This window comes from Paramormyrops kingsleyae, chromosome 2 (genome assembly GCF_048594095.1).
Source record: "Paramormyrops kingsleyae isolate MSU_618 chromosome 2, PKINGS_0.4, whole genome shotgun sequence".
NCBI classification, from domain to species: Eukaryota; Metazoa; Chordata; class Actinopteri; order Osteoglossiformes; family Mormyridae; genus Paramormyrops; species Paramormyrops kingsleyae.
Genome location: NC_132798.1, coordinates 11400563 through 11426513, shown reverse-complemented (window position 1 = coordinate 11426513; position 25951 = coordinate 11400563). Strand labels below are relative to the sequence as shown.

The 25951-nt window shown below is 41.8% G+C and overlaps 1 protein-coding gene across 1 annotated transcript; it reads left to right on the top strand.

Annotated features, from left to right (window-relative positions):
- Positions 1–2263: 2263 nt before the first annotated feature.
- emb (embigin) lies at positions 2264–14386 on the top strand. The gene is made up of 8 exons (XM_023803190.2): positions 2264–2401; positions 4167–4238; positions 4831–5017; positions 5613–5701; positions 6295–6422; positions 7931–8216; positions 10051–10084; positions 12977–14386. The coding sequence occupies exons 1-8, from the start codon at positions 2338–2340 to the stop codon at positions 13032–13034; spliced, it is 918 nt and encodes a 305-aa protein (XP_023658958.1). The 5' UTR covers positions 2264–2337; the 3' UTR covers positions 13035–14386.
- Positions 14387–25951: the final 11565 nt, after the last annotated feature.

Below are 25951 nucleotides of genomic sequence, written 5' to 3'. Positions count from 1 at the left end.
GAATGGCCTGGCTTTTATAAACGGGATGGTCTCCATCCTAATTGGAGGGGATCATTCATGTCGTCCCAAAACATGGCAAATAAATTACCTGCCTGCCTGAGAGCAGCACCCAGGCCTCAGCCTCGCGATCTTAAATCGAAGGCTGTTTATTTTCCCACCTTTAGCTCATGTCTGGCTGTGACCCAGGTGCTCCATCATACGGCATCCCTTAAATCTAGTGACTTTGCAGAGTTGAGTCTAGAATATAGGGTAAGACTTTACATTAATTGCACTTTCATAATGCCTTTATAATGTATTCATAGAACATTCATTGCACCTTCATAATGGATTCATAGAACACTCATAAGCAGCATGTAAATATACCACAACATCCTAGCATATCTTAACAGTTTTAATATACATTAATAATAAACATTATATGATAATAACAGACTTAATAATCGTATAATGTTTGTCATTAACGTATATTGAAGTTGTTGAGGTGTGTTAGGATAAGGTATACTTAGATGCTGTCTATGCATGTTCTATAAATGCATTATGAAGGTGCGCTGAATGTTCTATGAATGCATTATGAAGGTGCACTGAATGTTCTATGAATGCATTATGAAGGTGCACTGAATGTTCTATGCATGCATTATGAAGGTGCACTGAATGTTCTATGAATGCATAATGAATGTATTATGAAGGTGCAGTTAATGTAAAGCATTACCAAATATAGTAACTATTACTAGACCAAGACTTAGACCTAAACGTTCCACTGGAGGCTCCTATGCAGCTGACTTGATATCAATCCCTCTGATAATGAGCCACAACATAAACCCACCATAAAATGCTCATTACCGATCATTCAGCGCTTTAGCAAACCAATCATCCACTACTCCTATCATCCATCTATTCATCTGTCATAACTGCTTGTCCATTAAAGAGTCATGGTGATCATCTAGGCCCGGGGGTGGCCAATCTTATCCGCAATGGGCCGGTCTGTATGCAGGTTTTCACACCAAATCCCTAGTTAGGTCACTTATTAGAGGACTGATTGGCTGAATAGTCCTCACACCTGGGTTTGAACAGCTGACCTACAGGTTATCCCAAAAACCTGCATACACACTAGCCCTTTGGGGATAAGATTGCCCACCCCTGATCTAAGCCTGTTACAGTTTGTCTCAGTTGCTTAAGCAGTGCTTAGACTATTTGTATTTAAAGTAACTGATTGTAGTTTTTAGGATTTGGGCAAGATGAAATAATGTGTTATTGGAGACATTACCTGCTCTGAGTGATTTCAGTGAACCTCATTCTTCACTTTATTACAGAAAGCAGGTCCTGGGCATCTTCTGTTATGAAAATCACAACAAGACTATGCAGCCTGGTTAAGAAGCAGTTCAGTTGCAGGCAAAGACCTACAGGGTCTTTTTTTGAACAAAGAAAGCCTCTTTAATTAATGACTAACCTGGTGCTTTTTATGTTATTTGACTGCTCTTATGTTGCATTTCTGACTCTTGAATAGACTGGTTATTTTTTTATTTTGTTAATAGTTGTTACGTATGTGCCCTGCGATGGGCTGGCCCCCCGTCCTGGGTTGTTCCCCACCTCGTACCCGTAGCTTCCGGGATAGGCTCCGGACCCCCCGCGACCCAGAAGGATAAGCAGTTTGGAAAATGGATGGATGGATAGTTGTTATGTATCTCCTGCTCCAATACCACTTACACTTGTACCTGGTCATTCATTGGAAGCTCAGTCTAGCTGCTCTTATGCCTAGTTGACTCCTTGACGGCATCATTGTTTGCCTTGTTCTGTTTGCCTCACTTGCTGTTGCTCTTTGGACAAAAGCGTCTGCTAAATTTGTAAAATGTAATTTAATGTAAATGTCATTGAATTAACTGACTTATGAATTAACTGTATCTATTGTTCTTAGCCTCAACCCTGCCTTGCACATTAGCTTTTGTGCAGTTAGCTCAGTCTCTGTGGTTCCACATCCTGTTTAGCTACAGTAAGTTTCAATTCACATGTGTTTATACCACATGCAGCATTATACCAGGAAGCTGCCTGCCTCCTCGCTGTCGCTATTTCCTCTATATAGCATCTGTCCGTTGAGAATAGAAGGTGAAGAAAGCTGGGTGAAGCAGGAGCTGGGGAGACACCAGGGCTGAGGAGAGAAACATGTCCTGAAGGAATTCCACTGCAGTGCTATGCAGCAGACCGGTCCGTCTGCCGCGTCAGCCACGTGACGCCAAAGGGGCGGGGGAGGGGCACAGGCAGGGGGGGGGGGTGTAGCATCCTGCCGGCGCATTGGAGCACAGTGGCAGACGGAGGTACACTGCAGCAGAGACAGCCTCCAGCATGCTCAGCGTCGCAGTCGCGCAGCTCGTCTTGCTGCTTCTGCGCCCGGACGGGGTCGCAGCAGGTAAGCCACCGACCAGCCTTCCTCGGACAACTTCGAGAGGGGCGACCGCCTAAGCGCCCCAGCCCTCTTTCTTCTGGGCCGGTCAGAAACAGGCACAGCTGACCCCGTGGGGCTTTTTTTTGGGGGGGGGGAGGTGTCTTAGTACAGGGGACAATAGTCATTCTTCAGCATCCGGCCATCTTACAGTGCTGTGTCACTCGCCAGTGTCGGCCGTGTGTAAATGACCCCGCCGGCCGTGATTGACCCCGAGTGACCTTCATCACTGACCCATCTGTTCGTCTTTAAGCATCGTTTTTTATAGTTCCTCAAGTGTTCAGTCACATTTTCTTAACATCCAACAACCCTCAGAACATGCAACTATCATTAATTGTATAATCTAAATGGAGGGAGAATGCAACGTAGCCCCTTACACCACCCCACGTTTCCACTGCTGAACACGTTGGCTGCTCTTGGCTTACACAGCTGCAATATTTACCAGACAACTGTGTTTTTACACCGGTAAAAGGGCCTCAGATAGCAGGAGTTCAGCTACAACGTTGTGGATAGTATCTAAATACATTTTAATGAGGCTTTACGAGGTAACATCGTAAGTAAATTTTGTGGGCACAGAAATGACAAATATACATGTAGAATAAATTTAAAATACAAAACAGGCCATGCGCAGGGGTAAGGAGTAGTTGGTTATTTATACAGGATGTATGTAGAATAAAAGCACTACTTGTTTCTTGAAAAGGGCTAGGAAACTGTCACCAGCAGGGGTCGCTATGCTGCACATGACTGCCACAAGCACGTGGAGTCCTTCCCCATAACCGTGTAAAATGGACATGCTGTAAAGTCACGTGTGTTTAACCAATCTGTGACCATAACCATGTCTGAAAGAGGGCAGGTGATCATGCCAGCACCACAGATGACATGTCAACGTGTTACTTTCAGCAGAACAGTGGAAAAAAAATTGCCGCTTTTATGAATAATGAAGGATGTTGAATTTATTTATTACTTATAATATTGAAAATCATAGCTAGCTCTTTCATTTCTAGCTACAGGCACTGAACATAACAATGACATTTTTTTTTGATAGTTAAATATCTTGAGAGATTTAAAAAGGAGAAGGGTAGTAATACAATTAACATTCTGACAATTACATTAAGCATTTTGAAATCTTTGTAGCCATAATCATCTTCTTGTAATCATTTAGTCTTCTTGTAGTCATTTTAACCTACAAATGATATCACAGTCTGCTACTGTGTCCGCTATTTGATCTGTAGATATTTTTTTAAATCTGGTTTCATTCAGTGTAGTAAAACATTCCAGTCCTTTAATTTTTGGCTGAAAGATGGAACTTCTTCCACAGTTATGTAATTAACAATTTATCGTGCTATGGCTGCCATAGTGGGTGTTAGAGGTTGGTCTTGGCCCCTTGACTAGGGTTTTAGCTTCTGGTCCTTCCTCTGGGCATGTAGAGTTTACACATTCCCTCAGTGATTGCATGGATTACCTCTGGCTGCAGGAAACAAAGGCTCGGGTTCAAGGGGAGGGCAAATGAGTGGGGTAATTCCTTTGCCCTGCAGTTCACACAATCATAAGGCTCAAATTCTCCATTAGCCATTCCGTTTCATCGCTTCGTTTGTATAATGAGCTCTGAGTTCAGAGGTGACCAATCCCAGTAAGCAGAAAGCTGACCTTTGTGTGGAACGTTGTAATTCCATCCTATAGTTCAGCCCCAGTTCGACCTCAGGGTTTACCAGCCTGACTGTTTGTATTTTAGATGGAACAAATTCTTCTAATATGACAACGGACCCAGGAATGCCTGTTACTTTTAAAACCGTGACAATAAAAGGTACATATTCATTTTTATATATTGAATTTGGTAACACTTTACTTAAAGCACTAATGTACAATGCATTATAGATAACTTGTATTATAATGGCTTATACTGAAACATTATAATGTATTATGAAGGTATCTATAGCGCATTCTAGATGAGAGCTTCATAAAGCATTCATAATACCTAATAAACATGGCTATAATGTGTTGTACCTTTTTATAAATAGTTATAGTTGTGTTTATAACACTTTATAAATGCATTATGATGCATTATGAATGTATCTATAATGCATAATGATGACTACTTTAAGTAAAGCGTTACATTGAATTTTATTTGAATATTTTTGTGTAACACTCACCACCTCCTTCCATAATGCTTTCATAACCTGTTGTGATAACACCATACCTACTCCAGTATAGTCACACATTAAGCAGCATGGCAATAAAGCACTTTAGCAAACCGTGAGTAAAGCTAATAAGTGAATGGCATGTTCTCTCATATCTCTTAAATGTACCGTTCGATGGCTTGTTAAAACCAGCGCTACCATCATTTGCAACATCTCCCGTGTTTTTCTGCTGATGACACCGTGAATGCTCTGACTTAGAACAAAGCTCGGAAGAAAGGATTGAAATCTGGGAGCCCGCCTATCATGACCTCTCATGCACTGTGGCCGATACTTTTGTTGGAAAGCCAGACAGCATGAATGGATACTGGACAAAGGATGGAGAAGAAATCAATCAGACTCAAGTCACAATACAGAAGAAAATTGACCAATATCATCTACAAAAAAGGCAAGTCAATATATATATATATATATATATATCTCCCATGCTTTCATTTTCAATGAAAAGAAAGTGTCATTTCATTTTCACCATCAATGAAATAACTGACCCATCACGTAGGTTATTAATACTGTAATTTTTGAGGTATGAGGTCAATGTCACCTTTATATATACGAACAATCGACAGTAGACTACCCCACAGAAAAGGGAAATCCTCCACAATTCCTGGCTGAAGAAGAAAGATTTTCTCATTTCTAATGCTTTCAGACCTTCGGTAATTGCGACAGGCGGAAATCAGACGACAGTCGTGTTTCTCATAACCACAACCACCCGAACCACACAGTAGGTGTGATGCACCTGAACCAGCTGGTAGATCTTCAAACTTGGATGCTCTGGCTGCCATCTTTGTTTTTTTCTGATGTGAATAAATGATAATTGCGATCACCCAGATGACCGGGAAAGTCATCACACAGCAGAAAGATGTTCATGCACATGCATTTTTTTTTCTAATCAGATTTATTACAGATAGTTGAGAAAGCCATATCTGCTGAGTATAATGGCATTCTGTGTTTATGGCTGATACTCTGCTATGTTTATTTTCCAGGTTCTATATCAACGGTAGTAGTTTGGGAAATTATTCCTGTGTTTTCATGAATGGAACAAAGAATATTACCAGATCATTTTTAATCTATGGTAAGATGGTTAATCTTTCTTTACTTTTGACATTTTTGTTCTCCAGAAGATCATTTACATTTAAAGATAAAAGCAGAGGTTTTGGAGTTACAATAAATGAGCTGAATGGTGATGAACAAGACTATGAGTTTTTGTTTTATACTCGCTAAGACCTCATAACATACTGTGACAACTGACAACACTGCTATCGTCTGAGTGCAAAAAGCCCTGAATTCCAGAGGCTCAGAGTAACAGGAAATCTAACTCTGATAAAAGTTTAAAAATAGTTAAATTACTAGGAAAGAACTTACACACTATGATACACAATCCTGTCTCAGAGGCTTCTCATCACCAGCTGTACATCTCACACAAAGTCTTGTACACTGAGCTTCATATAAAAGTGTACTGTGCAAATGGCTTAAGACTCAGCATTAATCCGGGTACTGAATGGGCGTGATACATTTCAGCACCTTATCCATGCATATTTTTGCTTCCAGTTGTGAAGTTTTGAACCTTGAAATGGTTGCAGATAACTCTATTTCTTAAAATGACTAAAAAAAAAAATAGACACGAACAGTTGTTAAATGCTTGTATCTGTTTAATCTTTTTTTTAGCACTATCCATGAAGAACAAGACAGACAAGCCTATTGTGAGCTATATTGGAACCTCTGCTGTGCTGACATGTAATATCAAACCAATGCCATTGACCTGGGAGTGGTACAAAGTCAACAGAACTGAAAAGGTGGGATGCACTGTTGAGCTGTGTAGGGCAGTGTTTTTCAATCCGCTTCTTGGGGACCCACAGAAAGTCAAAATTTTTGCTCCCTCCCAGCTCCCGGGAGCAAAAATGTGGACTGTCTGGCAGGGAGCTGGGAGGGAGCAAAAACACAGACCATTTGTCGGTCCCCTAAAAGTAACTTGCAAAAAGTAATATCGAATAATGTCACCTGCCAGGTGAAATATGCCTCCCTGTGTATTTACATGTACAGTGAAGCCCCCACCTCTCATAATGTGCTGACATCAGTGTTTGTACCTCCGTCAGGGTCCAGTGATCAAAATCTATTATCGTTCCAAATCCACAAAACAAGCAAAATTTGTCAAACATTGCAAAAACTACCAATAGATAATGTGCCATTCATACCTCGTAGTTTAGGGTGAAAGAGCGGGTGTGGGGGGGATAAAAATAGTCAAAAAATAAGTCAATATGAACAAACTTCTAACGTTTTTACTTTATTTCAGTGATATTCTAAGTAACTGTGACTCAGAGAGATAAAAAACAAAATGGAAAACAAAAAAAATGTTTTGTACAAGCGCTGTTTACAAATTCTGCGCAGTGGTACATTTTTGGCAAATGAATGTCCATAAACGCAACATACTTAAGACATTTTAGTAATAATTTGTTAGTAAAGTATTGTGAATGAAATGTAAGCGGCATACTATGGGAACAGTGACCTGAGATATGTACACATGGATTAAGGGACTTGCTGTTTCCAGAGAGTAGCCTGACCGGATATCCTTACAGGGCTTGTATTAAAGAGTACATTGGAACGTTATTAAATGTGAATTGAAACTGTTTTCTTCTGAAAAACTGTGATCAGTTTATTCTATTATTATTTTTTGTCTGTTAGTGATTGTATAAGTGGGACAAACCACTTTGGGGTGTGCAGTTACACAAAAATAATCAACTTCCTTCCTCCGCATTAAACCATGTTGCTGTTGATTTTCGTATAACCGCACACCTCGTCCTGGGGCATTCCTTCAGAGTGCAACTAACAAGTATATAATAGCATCTAATGCTGTAGTCACCGGTTGTGTTCAAATTTAACATTAGCATTTAGGTTTCTATGGATCATGCAGCTGAGTCTCACTTCCGGAGTGACTTAAAAGGCCTTTAAGGCCAGATGGCGTCGGATGCAATCACCATCACGGTCATAGTGAACGTCAGAAATATCGCAGCGGCTGACGGGCGTCAGCATGCTAATAGTGCGGGATAAAACTGTCAACCAGTGACATCAGTGTGAATTCTCGCCTCAGATGAGCTCATTTCTGGCCCTTGTTTGAGTTGTGGATGTTTTACACTGAAAGTTGCACGGCGCTGGAGGGCTGTCAGTTTCTTCATTCACGGAAGAGGTGAAAGTTTGGTGATTTTTTTTTTTGTTTTTTTGCTTGCTTTTGAGTCAATATTCTTATGTGTACTTAAAACTGTCCTCATCAGAGGTTTTAAAACCCAACACTGTTGCTTATGCTTAGGGAATGATCAACGTGACTGACAGCCCACCCCGTTACAAGACGCAGATGTCTGGGAGCGAGAGCCGCCTCACCATAGAGAATCTCGTCGAGGAGGACACTGACACCTATGTGTGCATGGCCGTCTATCCCATCGGACCCGTGCAGGGCGAGGTGACTCTGCGAGTTCTCTCCTTCATGGAGCCTCTCAAACCATTCCTGGTTGTCCTGGTGGAGGTGGTGCTCCTAGTGTTTCTGATCCTGCTGTGTGAGTGTCAAGGCCGGAGGAAGGGTTCGACAGCTGTCCCAGGTAAGACTGGCACCTCCTGCAGGAAATCACGGGGTAGCACAGCTCACAGGGCACCAGTATGATATGCGCACTGGTAGAGAAAAGATACTTTGCCACTGAGCAGACATTGTTTTCAGTGAGGCTGTGGGGTTGCTGTCAACGGGGATTTGAAAGCTTGAGGGGTTTGAGTGGTTATTAAACGCAGCAAAATTCCCATCCCAGTCTAAGAAAATGAAGTTACTTGGTGAAGGTTTGGATTCTAAGTTGTGTGCAATTCTATTAAATGCTAAATAGTTATTACTATAATATTTTAAATACACCCTGGCATTTGGCAGCAGCGTCTGTTCCATTTAACTAATTTTTTTTTTCATGGATCCAAAAATGTAGAAATATCAGTTGTTAATAGAAAGGACAACTGGTGTAATATGCTGAGATAATCATTACATAGGATACTATGGGATAGTATTATATAGTTATACAATTGATACAATATATTATAATGCATGTGGGAACTTCACATTTATAATATACCCGATTGTATATATTTCTATACATAGTTATACACCAAACAGTATTACAAAATAGAATACTAGTCATCTAGTTTAATAGATTATTCGTAATGTGTTGGTTCATAATAAATGTTCCCATATAATCCAACCATCTCCTGGAGTTGTCAAACAACAACAACGTTAACATTAATATCAGACATTTGTCAGGAAAAGGGGGGGGGGCTAGGACCTACCCCAAAGGGTACAGGGCACACATATCGTCCTGGATGCCAGTCCATTACAGGGCACAAACACACATACACTCAAGCATATACCACGGGCAACTGGCCAATTAGGCCCAGCAGAGATGCCCTAGACCATAGGGGTGTGAAGCACTCTGCAACACCCATGTTCTATAGATAAAATGCATAAAAATAGATTAAAATGGGATCATTGCAGCACAGAGAAGACTCTGCTTTGATTCATATTTTGCTCATTAGAAATACATTCTTGGAAAATCATAGAGGGCTTTTGGATGTAAAAGACTAACCGTAATTCTACTATCTAAGGTCTTCTTAAAATGAGAATTTAGATTAGCTGGTGTGTGGCTCTCTGGGTTAGGTGCTTCTGATCAGATGTAATGTAAATGTAATGTAGATCCTTTAAGGTCTCAAATGCCTCACATCGTACGTCTCAGCCAGTAATTTGTAAAGCTACTGAGAAGCATGTGGATATTGTCTTTCGGATCAACTTTTTATAAAGTGGCTTCTCCTGTAGTGATTTTGGGAGAAATAATTCACACATAAAGAAACTTTGTTTAGATTGAGTAATCCTTTGGTGGGGGGGTTGTTTGGGGGGGGGTTGTGTTCTGGTGAGTCATATAAAACATGAGAGCTAGGCCTTTTGAGACTCATTCATGCACTCACTGTATAAAAGCCATCAGTAGAATAAAACAACCTACAACTTGAATATACATATTTGCTCATAGTTATATAAAGTAAATTATACAAACATACATGTCACTTCAACTAAGTATTCTTGAAAACAGTAATTGGCCACTGATTTATGATTTTTAATGAATTTTCTTGTAAAAGCAGTTTACAAAATCAAAACACACTTAGGATAAACATACATATTGTACTTGATGTTTTGTAAGGGCTGGGGTGCCGCACAGGGGGAGTTTCTAGCTATTGAAAAGATCAGGGGTTAAGTCAAGTTTACCTGGGGCTTGACTTAGTTTTTTTGAAGTAGGATAATTGGCATCGGGGCTAAAATACTCGGGGCTACAGCCCAGAGTGATCGGGCCTAACGACGCCCATGGTACAGTGTCCGGGGAAGTTGTGCTTACATGCTTTTCTTGTTTTCAGAAAACGGAACACACATCGACCAAACAGAAAATCTGTGAGTATTCACAATCCCAAGCATCTAACAACCATTTATCCAGTACAGGGCCACAGATCCCAGTCAGCACAAGGCACAAGACAGGAGAACACCCTGGATTAATCTTCAGTAACCAGCAGTATTATTTTGAGGGCAGAATGAAGAATGATTGGTTCAGAGAGATAACCAATCACATTGTAGAGGAGGAGGGTCTAAGCAACTGGAGGAGGCAGGAGCAACTAATCAGATGTCTTGCTTCCACCTCCTCTAGTTGCTTGTAACCACCTCGTCAACAATCTGATTGATTATCTCTCTGAACCAATCATTCTTCATTCTGTCTTCAGAACATTTTTGTGTAAGTAAAACTTCCATGAACCAAATATCCCGAAAATCAAAAGGTCATATGACAAATTTGGCAAATATTTTCCATCTGATCCTAACAGCCAGTTGCCCATGATTATTGTTTTTGTTCACATGTTCACTGCCTTGTGTCTGAAGCTCTTGGGATGGTGGAGACTTCGAACAATTCATTTTTTCACCACCAGAGGGAGTATACGTTCACTTTTAGCCTAAAAACAGGCAGGGTATGCAGTGATTGGCATCTATGGGGTTAATTCAGTTCTAGCAGGGGGCTAATGCAGTTTGACATTTTGGAGCACAGAAGTGAGAAAGTCAGTTCTCAGTCCCTACTTCCATACCAGATCATTCCACTCTGTAAATGTCAGGTATTAGTTTCTTGTATTCTGGTGCAAAACAAAGCCTTCTGAGAAGTAACATCAGACCCAAACATTAGGAATTGGCAGTAGTGTATGTATTTTGGTATTATCTAAAATGAATACTGTCTCTGTTGTTCTTCCAGTATCAGTTGTTAATACTCTGAATATTTTTCCTATATTTTATCCCAATACATCCCTTTAGATGAGAAAACTATGAATGTTTAAGTATGTTTCAGTACTGAAAAAATTATATATATATATATATATATATATACACTCACCTAAAGGATTATTAGGAACACCTGTTCAATTTCTCATTAATGCAATTATCTAATCAACCAATCACATGGCAGTTGCTTCAATGCATTTAGGGGTGTGGTCCTGGTCAAGACAATCTCCTGAACTCCAAACTGAATGTCAGAATGGGAAAGAAAGGTGATTTAAGCAATTTTGAGCGTGGCATGGTTGTTGGTGCCAGACGGGCCGGTCTCACAATCTGCTCAGTTACTGGGATTTTCATGCACAACCATTTCTAGGGTTTACAAAGAATGGTGTGCAAAGGGAAAAACATCCAGTATGCGGCAGTCCTGTGGGCGGAAATGCCTTGTTGATGCTAGAGGTCAGAGGAGAATGGGCCGACTGATTCAAGCTGATAGAAGAGCAACTTTGACTGAAATAACCACTCGTTACAACCGAGGTATGCAGCAAAGCATTTGTGAAGCCACAACACGCACAACCTTGAGGCGGATGGGCTACAACAGCAGAAGACCCCACCGGGTACCACTCATCTCCACTACAAATAGGAAAAAGAGGCTACAATTTGCACGAGCTCACCAAAATTGGACAGTTGAAGACTGCAAAAATGTTGCCTGGTCTGATGAGTCTCGATTTCTGTTGAGACTTTCAAATGGTAGAGTCAGAATTTGGCGTAAACAGAATGAGAACATGGATCCATCATGCCTTGTTACCACTGTGCAGGCTGGTGGTGGTGGTGTAATGGTGTGGGGGATGTTTTCTTGGCACACTTTAGGCCCCTTAGTGCCAATTGGGCATCGTTTAAATGCCACGGCCTACCTGAGCATTGTTTCTGACCATGTCCATCCCTTTATGACCACCATGTACCCATCCTCTGATGGCTACTTCCAGCAGGATAATGCACCATGTCAGAAAGCTCGAATCATTTCAAATTGGTTTCTTGAACATGACAATGAGTTCACTGTACTACAATGGCCCCCACAGTCACCAGATCTCAACCCAATAGAGCATCTTTGGGATGTGGTGGAACGGGAGCTTCGTGCCCTGGATGTGCATCCCACAAATCTCCATCAACTGCAAGATGCTATCCTATCAATATGGGCCAACATTTCTAAAGAATGCTTTCAGCACCTTGTTGAATCAATGCCACTCAGAATTAAGGCAGTTCTGAAGGCGAAAGGGGGTCAAACACTGTATTAGTATGGTGTTCCTAATAATCCTTTAGGTGAGTGTATATATATGGAGCATTTAGGATTCCAGTTTGTATTGTTTATTGTTTTAAAATTCATCCGTTAATTAAGCAACACATACTGTATGTTTGTGGGATATATCGCACAGCCAAAGCATCTTATTTGGTTGTTCATATAGTCTCTCTGGGAGAAGAAGATGGCTTATTTCCTGTTCTAATATGATTAGTACCTTTTGACACTCCCTCTTAAGCACTGTTAAGCTGTAAAAGCTCCCTCACATCGACGTATGCAAGGTACTGGCTCTAGTCTTTAGGCTCAGGTGCTGACTTCAGCAGACCGTTCCAGGAATACAATCTGCAACCCTGAATGGACATTATCATTAAGCCAGGCTCTGGTCAAAGATCCCCTGCGAGACTGACTGCCAGGTGATCACCACTTAGGAATTAGTCCTGTGCATCTGTGGTTTCTGCCACACCCCGTGACCTTTGACCCGTATCCCCGCCTCCCGTCGACAGTCCGGCTCAGGTTTACCTGTGGCTGCCAATTAACCGACAGCCTCCGAATGCTTTCACAAGGAGACCTGAGGACAGTGTCCATCACCAGTTACCAGAGAAGTTTAACTAGATAACTTTAGATTACAGTGTATGTCAGCTGATCTGTAGGGGTTGTATTAAACCACAAGTACTTAACGGATCCCGTAACCAGGGGGCAAAAATTTACAGCAGTTTAACTGTTGTTTCTCTGTTTTGCAGGAGAAAAGAGGAACCAAGTGGAACTGAAGAAACCACAGCAAAGCGAAGAAAAGTCTAAAGTGTAATTAACATCCAGGAACTTATTTTGGGATATGGGGTCTCTAACCTTCCTATAGATCAAGAGAACTACAAAAAATATGACGAGTCTTTGGCTCTGAGTTGATGCACTGATCCCAGGTCCTTATTTTTCAGTCTCCATCTTTTTGAGGTTCAATGTGCAGTAATATTACTCCAGTAAAAGCGCTCAAGTGGGTGTGTCACTCTTACAGATACTTTTAGTGAAAAAATACTGAATGTACTTCTTGTTCAAGCGCCCATGTGTATCTATGTGTCATTTAACATGGCTTACTTGACCTCTAACCTTTTGGCCCATTTTATTTTTCAAGGAACTTCCCCCTAGTGGTGAAACTCTAGGTGGCATTCAAAATTTGTCTTCCAAACACGGTCGTTCTGAGTGTCTGAGCCTCTTTTTTTATAGGGAGTCGAAGTCTAGGTAGCCAGTCTCAAACTCTTCATATCAATCCATTATCATGGCCTTATCGTCCAACAGTATAACCTTTAGCCGTTAATACCTGCATGTTTCCTCAAGCGACCGATTAAATGTTTTTTTTTAAATATGGGACACGACGGCTGGAATCGTGGAGAAAAATAATGTGTTAAAAAATCTGCATAAACATGACCCTCTGGGGACTGAAACTGAGGTTCAGACCACTGTAAACAGCTTAGGTTTCTTACTTTAATCATTCTTACGTCTCACCAAAGAGGCCAGTGACAAATCGGAAACAGTCAAGCTAATGGGTAAATGAAACTGCTGTGGAAGACAACTCACTAATTTGTATATTTGATGAGCATCGGGTGTTAAATACCCATTGGGCAGACAATAGTTTCAGCTCTCTCATTTCAGTCTGGTATTGACTTCTTCCATCTCCTTGACATTGTCCTTTTCTGTCTGTTGTTTCTTTCTTGCCTTTTTCATCTGACCATTTAAAAATGTATTTGAGTTTGCCCGCTATTTTAAAGCTATCCACTGCCGGGTATAATTTTATAATTCTTATAACTTTATAATTTTCTAGCTTGTAATAAAATTACTTCATTGTAGTAGAAACACATTTTGCGTTGTCTGAAAATATTAATATTAACATTTTAATTTTATTGTGATAATTATTAATCAATGAATTTATTTTTTTTTCCCTCCTGACCACATCAAGATTTTGTTTGATGCCTAAAATTAAAGCTACTGTGATGTGAAAAATGTTAGCCAAATATCCTTATATATCTTTATATTGTACTCCCATATATAAATATGCATATCTGCTCTTCAGTAATTGACCATCAATGTCTATTGGTGCTTCAAACAGATATTGTAAACATCTGATAGTAAAGAAACATTGAAATAAATGAATAAAGTAAAAAAAATTCAACTGAAACAGTCCAGTCAACAAACGAAGAATGATCCCAAACTTACTATATGTTTCAGTTTTTATATATTACAAATTCAGTGTTCATACTGTAGGCAAGCGTGGATGTAAAAAAAATCAAGCATTTTATAGTAAACTAAAAATAATAAGTAAAATTACTCTAAATTAGAGTAACTTATAAGAGTTTTGCGTGGGGTATCTCCCACAGCCCATGCAGTTAGATGAATAGGTGTCTCTAAATTGCCTAGTATTGTGTGAGTGTGTGTGTGTGTGTGTGTGCGCATGTCCTGCGATGGACTGGCTTTTCGTCCAGGATGCTTCCTGACGTGTTTCCTATGCTGCCTGTGCCAGTACATAAATAGAAGTCAGATTATTTTTTCTACATCCAAAGGGTGATGTCATAGTCATGGCCAATTCCCACGTCTAATAAATTCTGCTACGCTAATATTCTGTGGACAGTCACTGCCACTTTCTGCTAGCTACTTAATGCTAGGAAAAAAATTAGCACATTAGCTGCTATCCTGGCTTTATGGTTAATCATCAAGCAATTAACAAACCAATCTGCAAAGTCATAGCCACCATCACCTCCTGCCACCACCCCCACACCTCCTGTCTGATGCTCTATGACATCATAAATCTTCAAACTCAACATACACATCAGCCTTGATATAGACTACATTCTCAGATACAAAGCAGGAGCATAGCCATAAAGTCTGTGGCTTACTATCCCAGAAATGCAACATCCGGCTACAAATCTCCTCTTAACCCCTGGCACTAATGAGTCATGGTCTATTCCAATGGTCTCCATCTCTCCGAGGACACAATCAGGAAGAAAGACACATGAGCAGTTCAGCACAGAAGAGGACAGAGAACGATTCCCAGATCAAAAGTACACACCAACCCCAAACCATGCAATACAGTAATGAGAAAGGTTATTTAAATTCTCCAGTTACAGCAGCACCTGTACAGTTCCGCCATCTTGCCTGTGTAATGGACTGTATGGTATATTACTGAAATGGGGATCCAGGAAAGTTCATATAACTTTCTGCATTTCACCATGCAGGCCTCATTAAGCGTCTTTGACTTAGAGCCAAACAATAAATAATAAATAGTGTGCAGGCATTCTACCGTTGTGTAATTTTACCAATGAGACCCTTTGATGAAGCAGTAAAAACTGGAACGGAGGATTACCCCAGCATTTCCACAGGCTCTTAGTGGAATATTTTAAATAGGAAAGAGTCCAGTGTTATGGTTCATGTTGTGGTTCATGATCTTTGAAATGTCTATCAGTGAGTCTGTTCTCCATGCAGGACTTCGTAAGTCGGCTGATCATAGGCTGCATCCACGATGTCATATTTCCATGGGACCAATGCGGTACTGCAGCTGAGACGGTGCCCACCCTGGACATGGGTGGTCAGAACAGGCATGGACACACTGATGGACATGAGAACCATAAGGACACATACAGCAGCACCAGCAGCCACAGTTACAGTGGTTTTAGAACATGAAAGCTGGAATCATCAAAAAAAACAAGATTTAAAATTTGAAACCGACTTAGCATCCCATACATAATCTGGCAAACAGTTTCATACTCTAGGGGCATTGTACCTAAAGGTTTTAGCACCAAGAGTTCTTTTATTTATTTGTGGCATACTGTGGGGATCTGCATTCTGAGATCTGACTGCTCATATGTGGCTTGTAAGCATTAATCGGTTGGATTATGTAGGCAGAAGCTTTATCTTCGAGTCCTTGTATGTAAGTAATAGAACTTGTTCTTTCTGATGAGGACATACAACACTAATGAGAATACACCAACTGTGTTTCAGAATGTTTTACACATGAACGAACCACTGACATTGGAGATTAGGTATATATAAAGAATATAAAGAAGGTTACAGTGTTTTGAATTGTACCCAGTTCCAAGATCGGCGTATTGTCATTAGAGTTTTCATCAGAAAGAATAGGAAGCACTTTCATATCTCAGTATTTCACCAAAGAACACCTTACACAATATTTTTTTTTAAGTAGTTATCATGCCCTGCTCGTCCGATCCTCCTGTGTGCCACACCCCGTCATTAACCTCGTGTGGAATCCCTGCGTTTACCAGCTGTTTCATGTTATTTCCAATTAGTCCTGTGTATTTCAGTCCGCATTCGAGTACGTTTCCCTAGGTCTGTCATTGAAGTCTATTGAAGTCTTTTTGGGCTTATTGTGTAGCGCTGCTTGTTTCTGCCTGTTCCATGTCCCTGCTCCTTTCTCCCATTAAATCCCGTGTTACCCTATCCAACTTGTTCCTCTCCTGCTTCCCCGCTCCGTGCGCCCAGCCTGGTCACGACAGTACTATTACATTTTTTTTTTACTACATTTAGGTTATTAACCCTTTCTCTAACCACCTTTTTTCCTTTTATTGAAAAACCCTGTTGGAATTTAATTGCAGTGGAAAAATAATTTGGGAGGCCAGATACTGATCAGACTGGCCACTGTGGGGTCATAGGATGCAGACATACAGGCCCTCAACTTAGGATATTAATATTACTGTATGTCATTATACTGCTCTGTCCCAAAGAATGTGCGGAGAGATGGACACCGGGTCCACTGGAACCTGTGTGCAGTTTTCCCACTGCAATCTTTCACCTCAGCAGGTTCTTTAATCCTACATATGCATACACCCACTGGCCCTGCCACAGCTGTAATTTATTTGGTTCTAAGACCTCAGGTGTGTTGCTGCTAAGGGTGGAAGTCCATGGTCAGCAGGAAAGAAGCAGGAAGAGCGACAGTGTGCAGTGAGGGTGGCAGGTAGTGAAGCGCTTAACAGGCTCACCCTGCGAGCGAAACGCTGCTGAACCCTGTGTCGCCCCGATTCCGTGCCCTTTCCCTCCGTACCCCCATTCATTTGTAATTACTGTAATGTAAAATGGCGACAGTCAATTATCCAGTGACACAATGAGAGTTCCGAATTTGCAATGCAAGGGACTTTACTTTAAAGTGTCTGTCAAGCAGCTAAATAATTATGATTTATGACTTGACCGTTTACGTCCCAGTGAGGGGGGAGGATCGGTGCACAGGGCCTGGGTTTTTAGGAGGATGGCATTTGGAAGCTAACGGAGACGAGCGAGATGAATGCAAGGCGTCAGGGCCTGTAGGAATGCACATTGTATTGTTCCCTGATGGATGGGTGTTTCCTCCTTCCTTATGCACAGCAGGTGTGGCCTCTGCTCTGTGCTCTCAGCCGACATTATCCAGGGCCTCATGGCCAGGCCAGGTGTGCCTGATATTGGAGACTCCCCCCCCCCGCTTTCGAGCCCCTGATTCACGTTACATGTAGCCTAGAGTCAAGAGCCCGCGGTCACATTCAATCTCACTGACCTGCGCTGCCCTCATCTTCTTCACGCTGGTCTTCGCAGCAACGCCACCCCCTCGGATTGCATCACATGACCCACATGAATCACCCGTGTTGGCTATCGTCTCAGCACCAAAGGCCCCACACAGTGTAATCGGGGCTGTGGTCACTGGTGCCTTAGAGCTGGAATCTCTCAGACGGCGCGAGCTTTAGCTGTTATTAAACAGCGGTGCTTAAGCTGCAAATAGAAACCTTAGCCCTCAGCATAATATATATTTATATATTGCCAATTTTACACTTATTAATGTTTTACAAGTTGGATGACGCGAAGAGGAAACACTCCTTCTCCAATAATAGTGTTAACTCATAGAGTAAGTGTCAATATACATTATTTATTTGCTTTGGGGACACTTTCTACCAGAGCAGCTTACACAGTTGGCTATTTTTAACCCTGCTCACATACTGGAGTCATTTGCATGTGTAAGTACTTGTCACAAACACACAACAGCTGTATTCCCTGCCCGCACCCCGGGGGACGTGAATCTGCAGGCTCAAGGTGAGCAGTCTCTAGTACCTTAAGGCTGACCTGTTCCCATGACTGCCTGCTCTGATGCTCCACTTACAGAATTCGTGAACTTGAGAGCAGCCCGACAGCAGCATAGTAATAAAAAACTGATTCAGGCTCTGGTTACAGGATTTGTTAAAAAGAGAGAGAGAGAGAGAGAGAGAGAGAGAGAGTGAGTTCACATCACGGATCTCAGTGGTGAGAGCATTGCATACAGCTCTCTGGAAGAACAGAAAAGAAAATCTCTTCAATAATTAATTTAGGTTCCTCTGTCAGTTACATTGGTTGTATCTGATTTAGCAACTCCGTGCAATCATCGGGGATGCTTCTCAAACAATGGGACCATGAGAATGAAGACTACACTCCAAGTTTCAGGAATAAATTGGGAACAGTCGGTATAAGGACAGCGTTTGGCAAATGAAAGGTTTTGAGCTCATTGATCAGACCAAATGGGGGGAAGCGCCACGTTGTTCCAGGAAATACGATAAGTGTAAGAGTACGATAAGGTCGGCCTATCTGTGCATTTTGTCTCCATAACAGCAAAAAGGATACGATGAGTCACTTACTCTGCAGCTGATTGCAATGCACCCCTCACCACCCCACTGCTTCCTATGCGTCGCACTGCTACCTTCCACCATTAGGGGGCAATACTTCAGCAGTCAGTGATAAAGGGACCATGAGTCACAGACAGAAGGTCTTCTGTGTTTCTGAAGCATCATAAGCTCTGTCCAGCCCTGATACCCACAGCAACTGTCACCTTTCATCGGCGGCCCTGATCTGGCACCCAGGCCAGGTATTCAGGGAGGCTGAGGGAGACCCTGCACTGGAACAGCACCCCCCCCCCTGCACTGGAACAGCACCCCCCCCCCCCTGCACTGGAACAGCACCCTGCTTTTCAGTGCCTCCAGAAAGCTGGCTGACCTTTTTTGTCTGCTGGTTTCTTTCCCAGCATTGTTCCATTATTAATTAACTTCATTTTAATATTTTACCTTTTTATTTGAAGTATGGTGCGGAAGATCGCTGCCAAGTACAGACTCTGTCCATAAAGGTGGGAAAACTGGATGTGGTTTTATGGGGAAGTGAGTTTGAGTCAAAAACACAGGTACTAATTAAACCAGGCAGGCCATGTGAAGGAAAGGGGCCACTGAAGGCAGGCATGAATGCGGCAGTCAAGAGCGCAAATCTCCTGCTGTAAAGTCAGGAGCTACGGTGCAGAAAAAAATGAACAAAATCCGTAAAAAGGTACAGAAGTGAAGCAGCTCTTCTTCAGAATATTCAGAACCATTCCAGATCCTCAAAGCTCTGCAAGCGGATGAAGTTTGTACACAGGGCATCCCAGCCATCGCTGACACAATTACTAGCCAATCAGGCCCCAGATGGCTTGCTTTGACAGCACCTCAATGCACTGACAGGGCACAGGAAGTGATTTACGGGCACCCGGGGAGTAAACAGACAGCTTGCCAGGCCGCACCCTAGCATTTCCATGCCAACATCACTCAGGCTTCCTCAGAGGGTTAACATGTCAACCACCATGGCTAGCCACGGACTTGTCACGGGAATAATTCATTTTGTTATTAAGATTCATAATAATGTGGTATCTGGATTTAAAAATAAAACAAGTGGTAGTCTAACTGTGTGGTGCCGAAGTGTGACTTCAGGCCAAAAGGCCACACCCCTTCCTATAGGGTAGCCAATAGAAGAGGGGTATTCCAGTCATCTCATCTTTGGGTGAAGCTCTGCTTCACTTCATGTACATTCAAGACAGTAGGATAAATTAAAGGCCACTTTAAAAAAAGTGTTCCGATGGCAGATTTATCTTTCTTCTCACATAAGTTTGTATCCTCATCCATTAGCAGTGACTTCATCAATAAAAAGTGAGCTATAATTATACAGACAGTTGGTAAAAGTTTCAGAGCTTCAGAACAAGCCGGTAAACAGAGGAATGATTCAGACCAAACACATTAATCTAAAGAGACCGGAGTCACTATTCAAAAATGCATTGCTTTTATACAGCAATTTTACTTTACTTTGCTTTTGTCCTCATTTTCTGTTCTGGCAAATGCCAACATTTGGATTTGCAGCATTTATAAGTTTATGTTTTTTTTAAGTGGTTTATAAAATCATGGGGCAGATGGCAGGAGGGCATTTTCCAGCGATGCCATGCTTGATTTAATCAGATCTGCACACCTCTTCGAATCCCAAACAGGGTAGTGATTTCCATCTGCACACCAGATTAGCTGCAAATTAACCCTTCAAAGTGTAATAATAGCAAATGGACTGAGGAGATTAAATGGTTTCTCTGACTTTTTATGCAGAACATTCATATATTGATTGCTAACAACTGACAGTAAATGGTCAAGAAAAAAAACAGTAACACTTTACGTAAAGATGTCATCTATAATGTGTTATAGATACTTTCATAATGCATTATAATGGTTGGTATAAGAATTAATGAAGCATTACAGTGCCTTCAATTGACAGTCATAAGGGATTATAATGTTGATTAAAATACTTCATAAGCTTCAATGAAGCTGTCATCTATCATGCACTATACAGTAGATACCTTCATAATGTCTTATTATGGAGGGTATAAGAATGAAGGATGCTTTGTACTGAAGGTACCCATAGTATATTATAGATGAGAGTATAAAGAGCATAAAGCATTTATAATGCATAATGAACGTGGCTGTAATATGGTATACCTTTTATAAATATTTGCAGCCATGTTTATAATGCATTGTGAATGCATAATAATGTGTTACGGATGTGTTCATAGATTCTTATAGACATGACATTCATAGAAAGAGTTACCAAAAAAACACACACACACAGTCACTCATGGGTTTTATATATTGCAGGACCCAGAGACACACAACCAGCTGCTGTATCATATACTTTCCCTATAGTCCTCCTACGACATATAGCCACGCGTCTTTGTTCGCTTGTGCGTGAGTGTGTTGCTTGGATGGGGATGTTGTGTTGGGGGACAGATGGAGCAGTGGGTTACAAAGGGAGCAGCTTCCTCGGCCTAGTGGAGGGTTTCTGGGGGCTCGACCTCCTGTGGCTCCTTCCTGTGTCCACAGGAAGTTACCTTAGCTTTGCTGGAGCACATGGGCAGATGTGTTCTGATTTGTGTCAGCATTGTGTGAACTAGCCGTCTATAAAGGAAACAGTTTTGTACACACAGAGCAATAGAGACCTAAATGGGGCTTACATCTCCAACTTTAATACTGCCAGCTCCATAAACATCAAGCTACCTGCTACATTTTTACTCATCTGGCACCCCCGAGATCCTGATAATCCCAGCATCGCCTTGGTTGATCATATCCATGCTGTGATGACCTAGATTCTCTTCCACTATGTAGCAGTGGCATCCTACTAGGCAACCCGTCTCAGCGGACAACAGTCTGGCCCACGGAGTATAACCCCAGGTGGCACCCAGTAACAGTAACCTGGAAACGTTCTAGCCTGCAAAGTGTTTGTTATCGTCCTTGATGCATTTTGCATTTGTCTAGACCGGCTACCATATCCCAGAATGCAATACTTCCGAGGAGGCAATACTCCCGCTCAGCTGTCCTACACCTTGTCCGTGTGTCAGACGGGGACACCCGGCCCCAGACACGGGAACCCTGGGCGCCTCGGCACATGTTTCAGCACTTTCCGCACCTCCGCGTCTGTCCTTCAGATGACAGCGGGACCGGTCAACAAAAACACAACGCGGTGATCGACGAAAGGTGGCGCAGGTAAGGTTACGAAGAAGAGTGTCAGTTGCGTCCCGCGCACCTGTAAAGCGAGAGTGTGTGCAGAAACACGATCTCGTCTGCGGCGAAGCCATACAGCCAAACCATGCGGGACTTTCAGGAAACCAGTCACGTCACTGCCGAGGCAGGACCCACTGAACATTAACCCCGCACCACTAACCCTTATCCTAATTTTAACCCCTAACTCGAAATCCTAATCCTTAATCCTAACGATTAAAATACATTCATTATGATATTTATGATAATGTGCAGTCCCAAAGTAATGATTTCATTCTTTTTTTTTTGCTGATAATCATAAATCCCTTTGCTCCCCATTAGGTTAACCTATTAATTTTACACAAATAAATCGACTATGAGGTGACGATTAAATTATTGATGATGAGGCATTGCATCAATAACCTTCATCAATCAGATTGTTTTATTATTCCTGAAAGTGACAGAACAGAAGCAAGAAATGTGTTATTCATTTTGATTCTGATTGAATGGAGAATTACTGATTTTCTATTATTTCATTTTGTACTGGTCAAGAACAAGAGCATAGGTTTGGGTTTCAACAATGGTAGGGACCAAACCACCCCCCAAACATACACAGTACTCCCACAATATTAGCATACTGTCAGAAAAGGGGTACAGCCCTGGCACAATTTTGTTCCCCAAGGTACAAACAGCATTAATTAATGTACCACCAATGGTACAAAAATGTTCCTCAGAGTCCATTTCTGTATTTACAGCTAGGTGCCTATAGCTGGGGTACAGTCGGCCGTTCAGGATGCACCCCCACTGACAAGCAATTGTACCCGCAAAGGTACAAATTAGTACTATTTTTTTCTGACAGTGTATGGACATGTTCCTACTGTCCGTACGCAAATCTGTGCACTTTGTTATGAAGAATTTAAAATATTGTCACAGCAGGAATCTTAATGATGGAGGAACAGTGGTTTCAATCATCTGAAGGCATTAATCGCTCTTTCTGAAACAGATACATTTTTCATTTCATTTCAACTGGTGAAAAATCAGAGATCAGATTACGAAATTCAATGGAATTAATTTCTGAGATTCCTATGATTTTCTTTTAATTCAATTCACGGGACATAAAAATGGAATGTTTATCCAAGCTGCATTGGTATCATAACAAAATACCTTGGCTGTCAAATCCATCTTGCCGTTCCCGGTATAACATCCTGAGGGAACCGCGGCAGCCAGTGTGTGCACGTGTGATCTCAAAGGATAAATGATCAAAACAACCATCGTTTACAAATTTACATATCAGTCTGGTCAAAATGCCAGATGTTCGCTCCAGCCGCCATCGCGCAGCACCCTGTGTGACAGCGTCCCCTCAGCGGCGCGATGCAAATCAGCGCATCGCGCTCAGGAATGGAGATCACAGCGGAGCGGCGAGGCGTCCCTGGCCCGAGATGTCACCGGAATAAAGACGACTGGGTGAAGGCGAAAAGAACGCAGCGGTTCTCTTTGTTTTTCAAACACTATGGGAAGTCTGCAAAAGAGGACCAGGGAAGCGTACAGAAAGACGTTAGGGGCAGCGTCACCTTTGCAGTCTAATTTATAATCCCCTGGCACTATATGACTACCGTTAAAATACTGCTGCACGGCAGTCAGAGTTTGTGCCCGTGAGATGAATCGGTATGGTTCGTAGCACTGCCTGAATTCATGAACTGCTGACACGGGTATCAGAAAGCGACGCTTCTGATTGGCCCCCTCACTGGATCACCCAAAGTGCAGCCAGAGAGAACAGGCAGGAAAAAAAGCTGTCTTATGAAATATGAATCACATGCTTAATTCCCCCGAAGAGACACATAATTAGACTGATGAGAACATCCCCCAACAATTAGTCAAATTAAAAATGCTGTCGCTGAAACAAAGAAGGGACATGAATATGGATATTTATGCAACGGCCATACTGTGCTCTTAAACCTGGAAATTGCGTATTTTTGCCATGCAGTTGTCAGGGTCATTTCTCCACACAAAGGTAACAACACGTAAAGGTCATGTATTGAATGTGAAACTTCCATGCAATATTGGGTAGGCGTGAAGGGCCTATTTACAGTAGTAGATGTGTCTCTTAATGTAACAGACAGGAAACGTGTCATTAAAATATTAATTATGTGGAAAAATAAGACCGGCAGACAGCGCATTAATGGAAATAACACTCAAGTTCAAAGTCTGTAACAAATTTTTAACAAGCATATAAAACACATGTAACAGTCAGATAATACAAATGTGACGGCTAAAATATCACAAACAGACTTAAGCTGCAGTCCAAGTTCAGTCTAAGGATGAGTTCAGTACTCTGCATATTTTGTGCTGGGTTGTTTAATTTCGATTCTACAGTGCACATGTAAAGGTAATCCGCACCTTCTGCATTTGTATCTATTTTATAATTTATCATGAATACAAAATTAGTAGCACATGCCGTCTTAGAAGATAAAACAAAATTCTGTTCAGAAATGCATTTCAATAGACTTCACGAGATAACATCATTTTTGTCAAACTGCCCCATTTAAAAATGCGTACAATTTCTGAAAGGTCAGCTTGAAAGCAGTTTGAGATCCATATATTTATCTCTCCTGAAGTTAATCTGACCGTTGTGGTTTATCTGTAATTAAACGGCCAAAAACACGTGACACTTTCTCTCCCTTTTTTAATCTGTTGTGGATTTTCCTTTAATGCGGCTTAACATTGCAAGGGTCGCGATCACAGGGCTGTAATGCGACCGGGGGGAACCAAACTTGGACTGCTAACAGCACCAGCTGTTCAGCTCTGCGTTTTCCAACTTATTTGTATAATGACTAAGCTTGATGACACACCAGGACAGGGCTTTTATTACGCAACAGATCTCTGCCATGCAGCACAGATGGAAAGGAAGAATGTGGAGAAAAGAAAACGTCTGCAGCCTGTGACTGACACGTTTGATCCTTGGCCGCCACCCGTCCATCAAGATAGTGTGGCGAGCTGCCAGTCACCTGCCAGCGGGTCGTTCCGGTAGGACTGCCGCTGCCAAACCAATGTCTACATGCCACCTTCACCCCACCTGAACACAAACAAAGCTTAGCAGCCAGACGGCATAATGGTTAGCGACCTGCATCAAGGTCGTCCGTTTGAGTTTCTGTGGGGATTGGCTCTTGCTACCTTGAGGATGGTCATTTCCTTTGATCGCTTTGGTCGCGAAATAATGATTACTGTGTATAAATGGTTAAAGTGTCTTTGCGCAAAAATTGGAGGAGTATGTTTATTATTCAATAAAAGAAAAAGAGAAGTCAAATGTTCCCCTTTATGCTCAAATTCTAATCTAAAGTGCAGATTACTCGACGGAGTACAATACAGCGGATGTCAGTGAGAAATGTACACTTTGTTGGAGAACCAGTGAAGTGTGGTAATAAAATGTAATCTATCCGTTTCTTTTTGGACTGAAGCAAGCCGCCCGGCAAGTTCCCTGCCTGCTGATTCTCCGCACACGTGACTGAATGACACCCATATGATACCTTTTGACCGGAGAGAGTGACTTTTTTTAAAACGATGTCTTCTGCCTGCATTGTCCTCATGCTGACTCAAAACGTCTGGCTGACAGGTCCCCATAGCCAATGACAGAGGTCACAGGAAAGAGGCCGAGCCAATGAATAATGTTGGGCGCGTCCACCGTCAGTCAGAAGCCCAGAGGATTTGACTATAGCTAAATTATTTTTTACTGCTAATTACACACTAGGTGATGGTACTGAATGGCTCCCACAGTGCCCTATATGTCCTACAAAATGTGTATACTCTGTTTTTAATGCATTTATTTATTAATGCATTCATTCACTCAATAAGCATATTCAGTGTGTACACGTACACCTAAATGATTTACTATTGTTTTCTAGTTCATTTTGTGAGTAT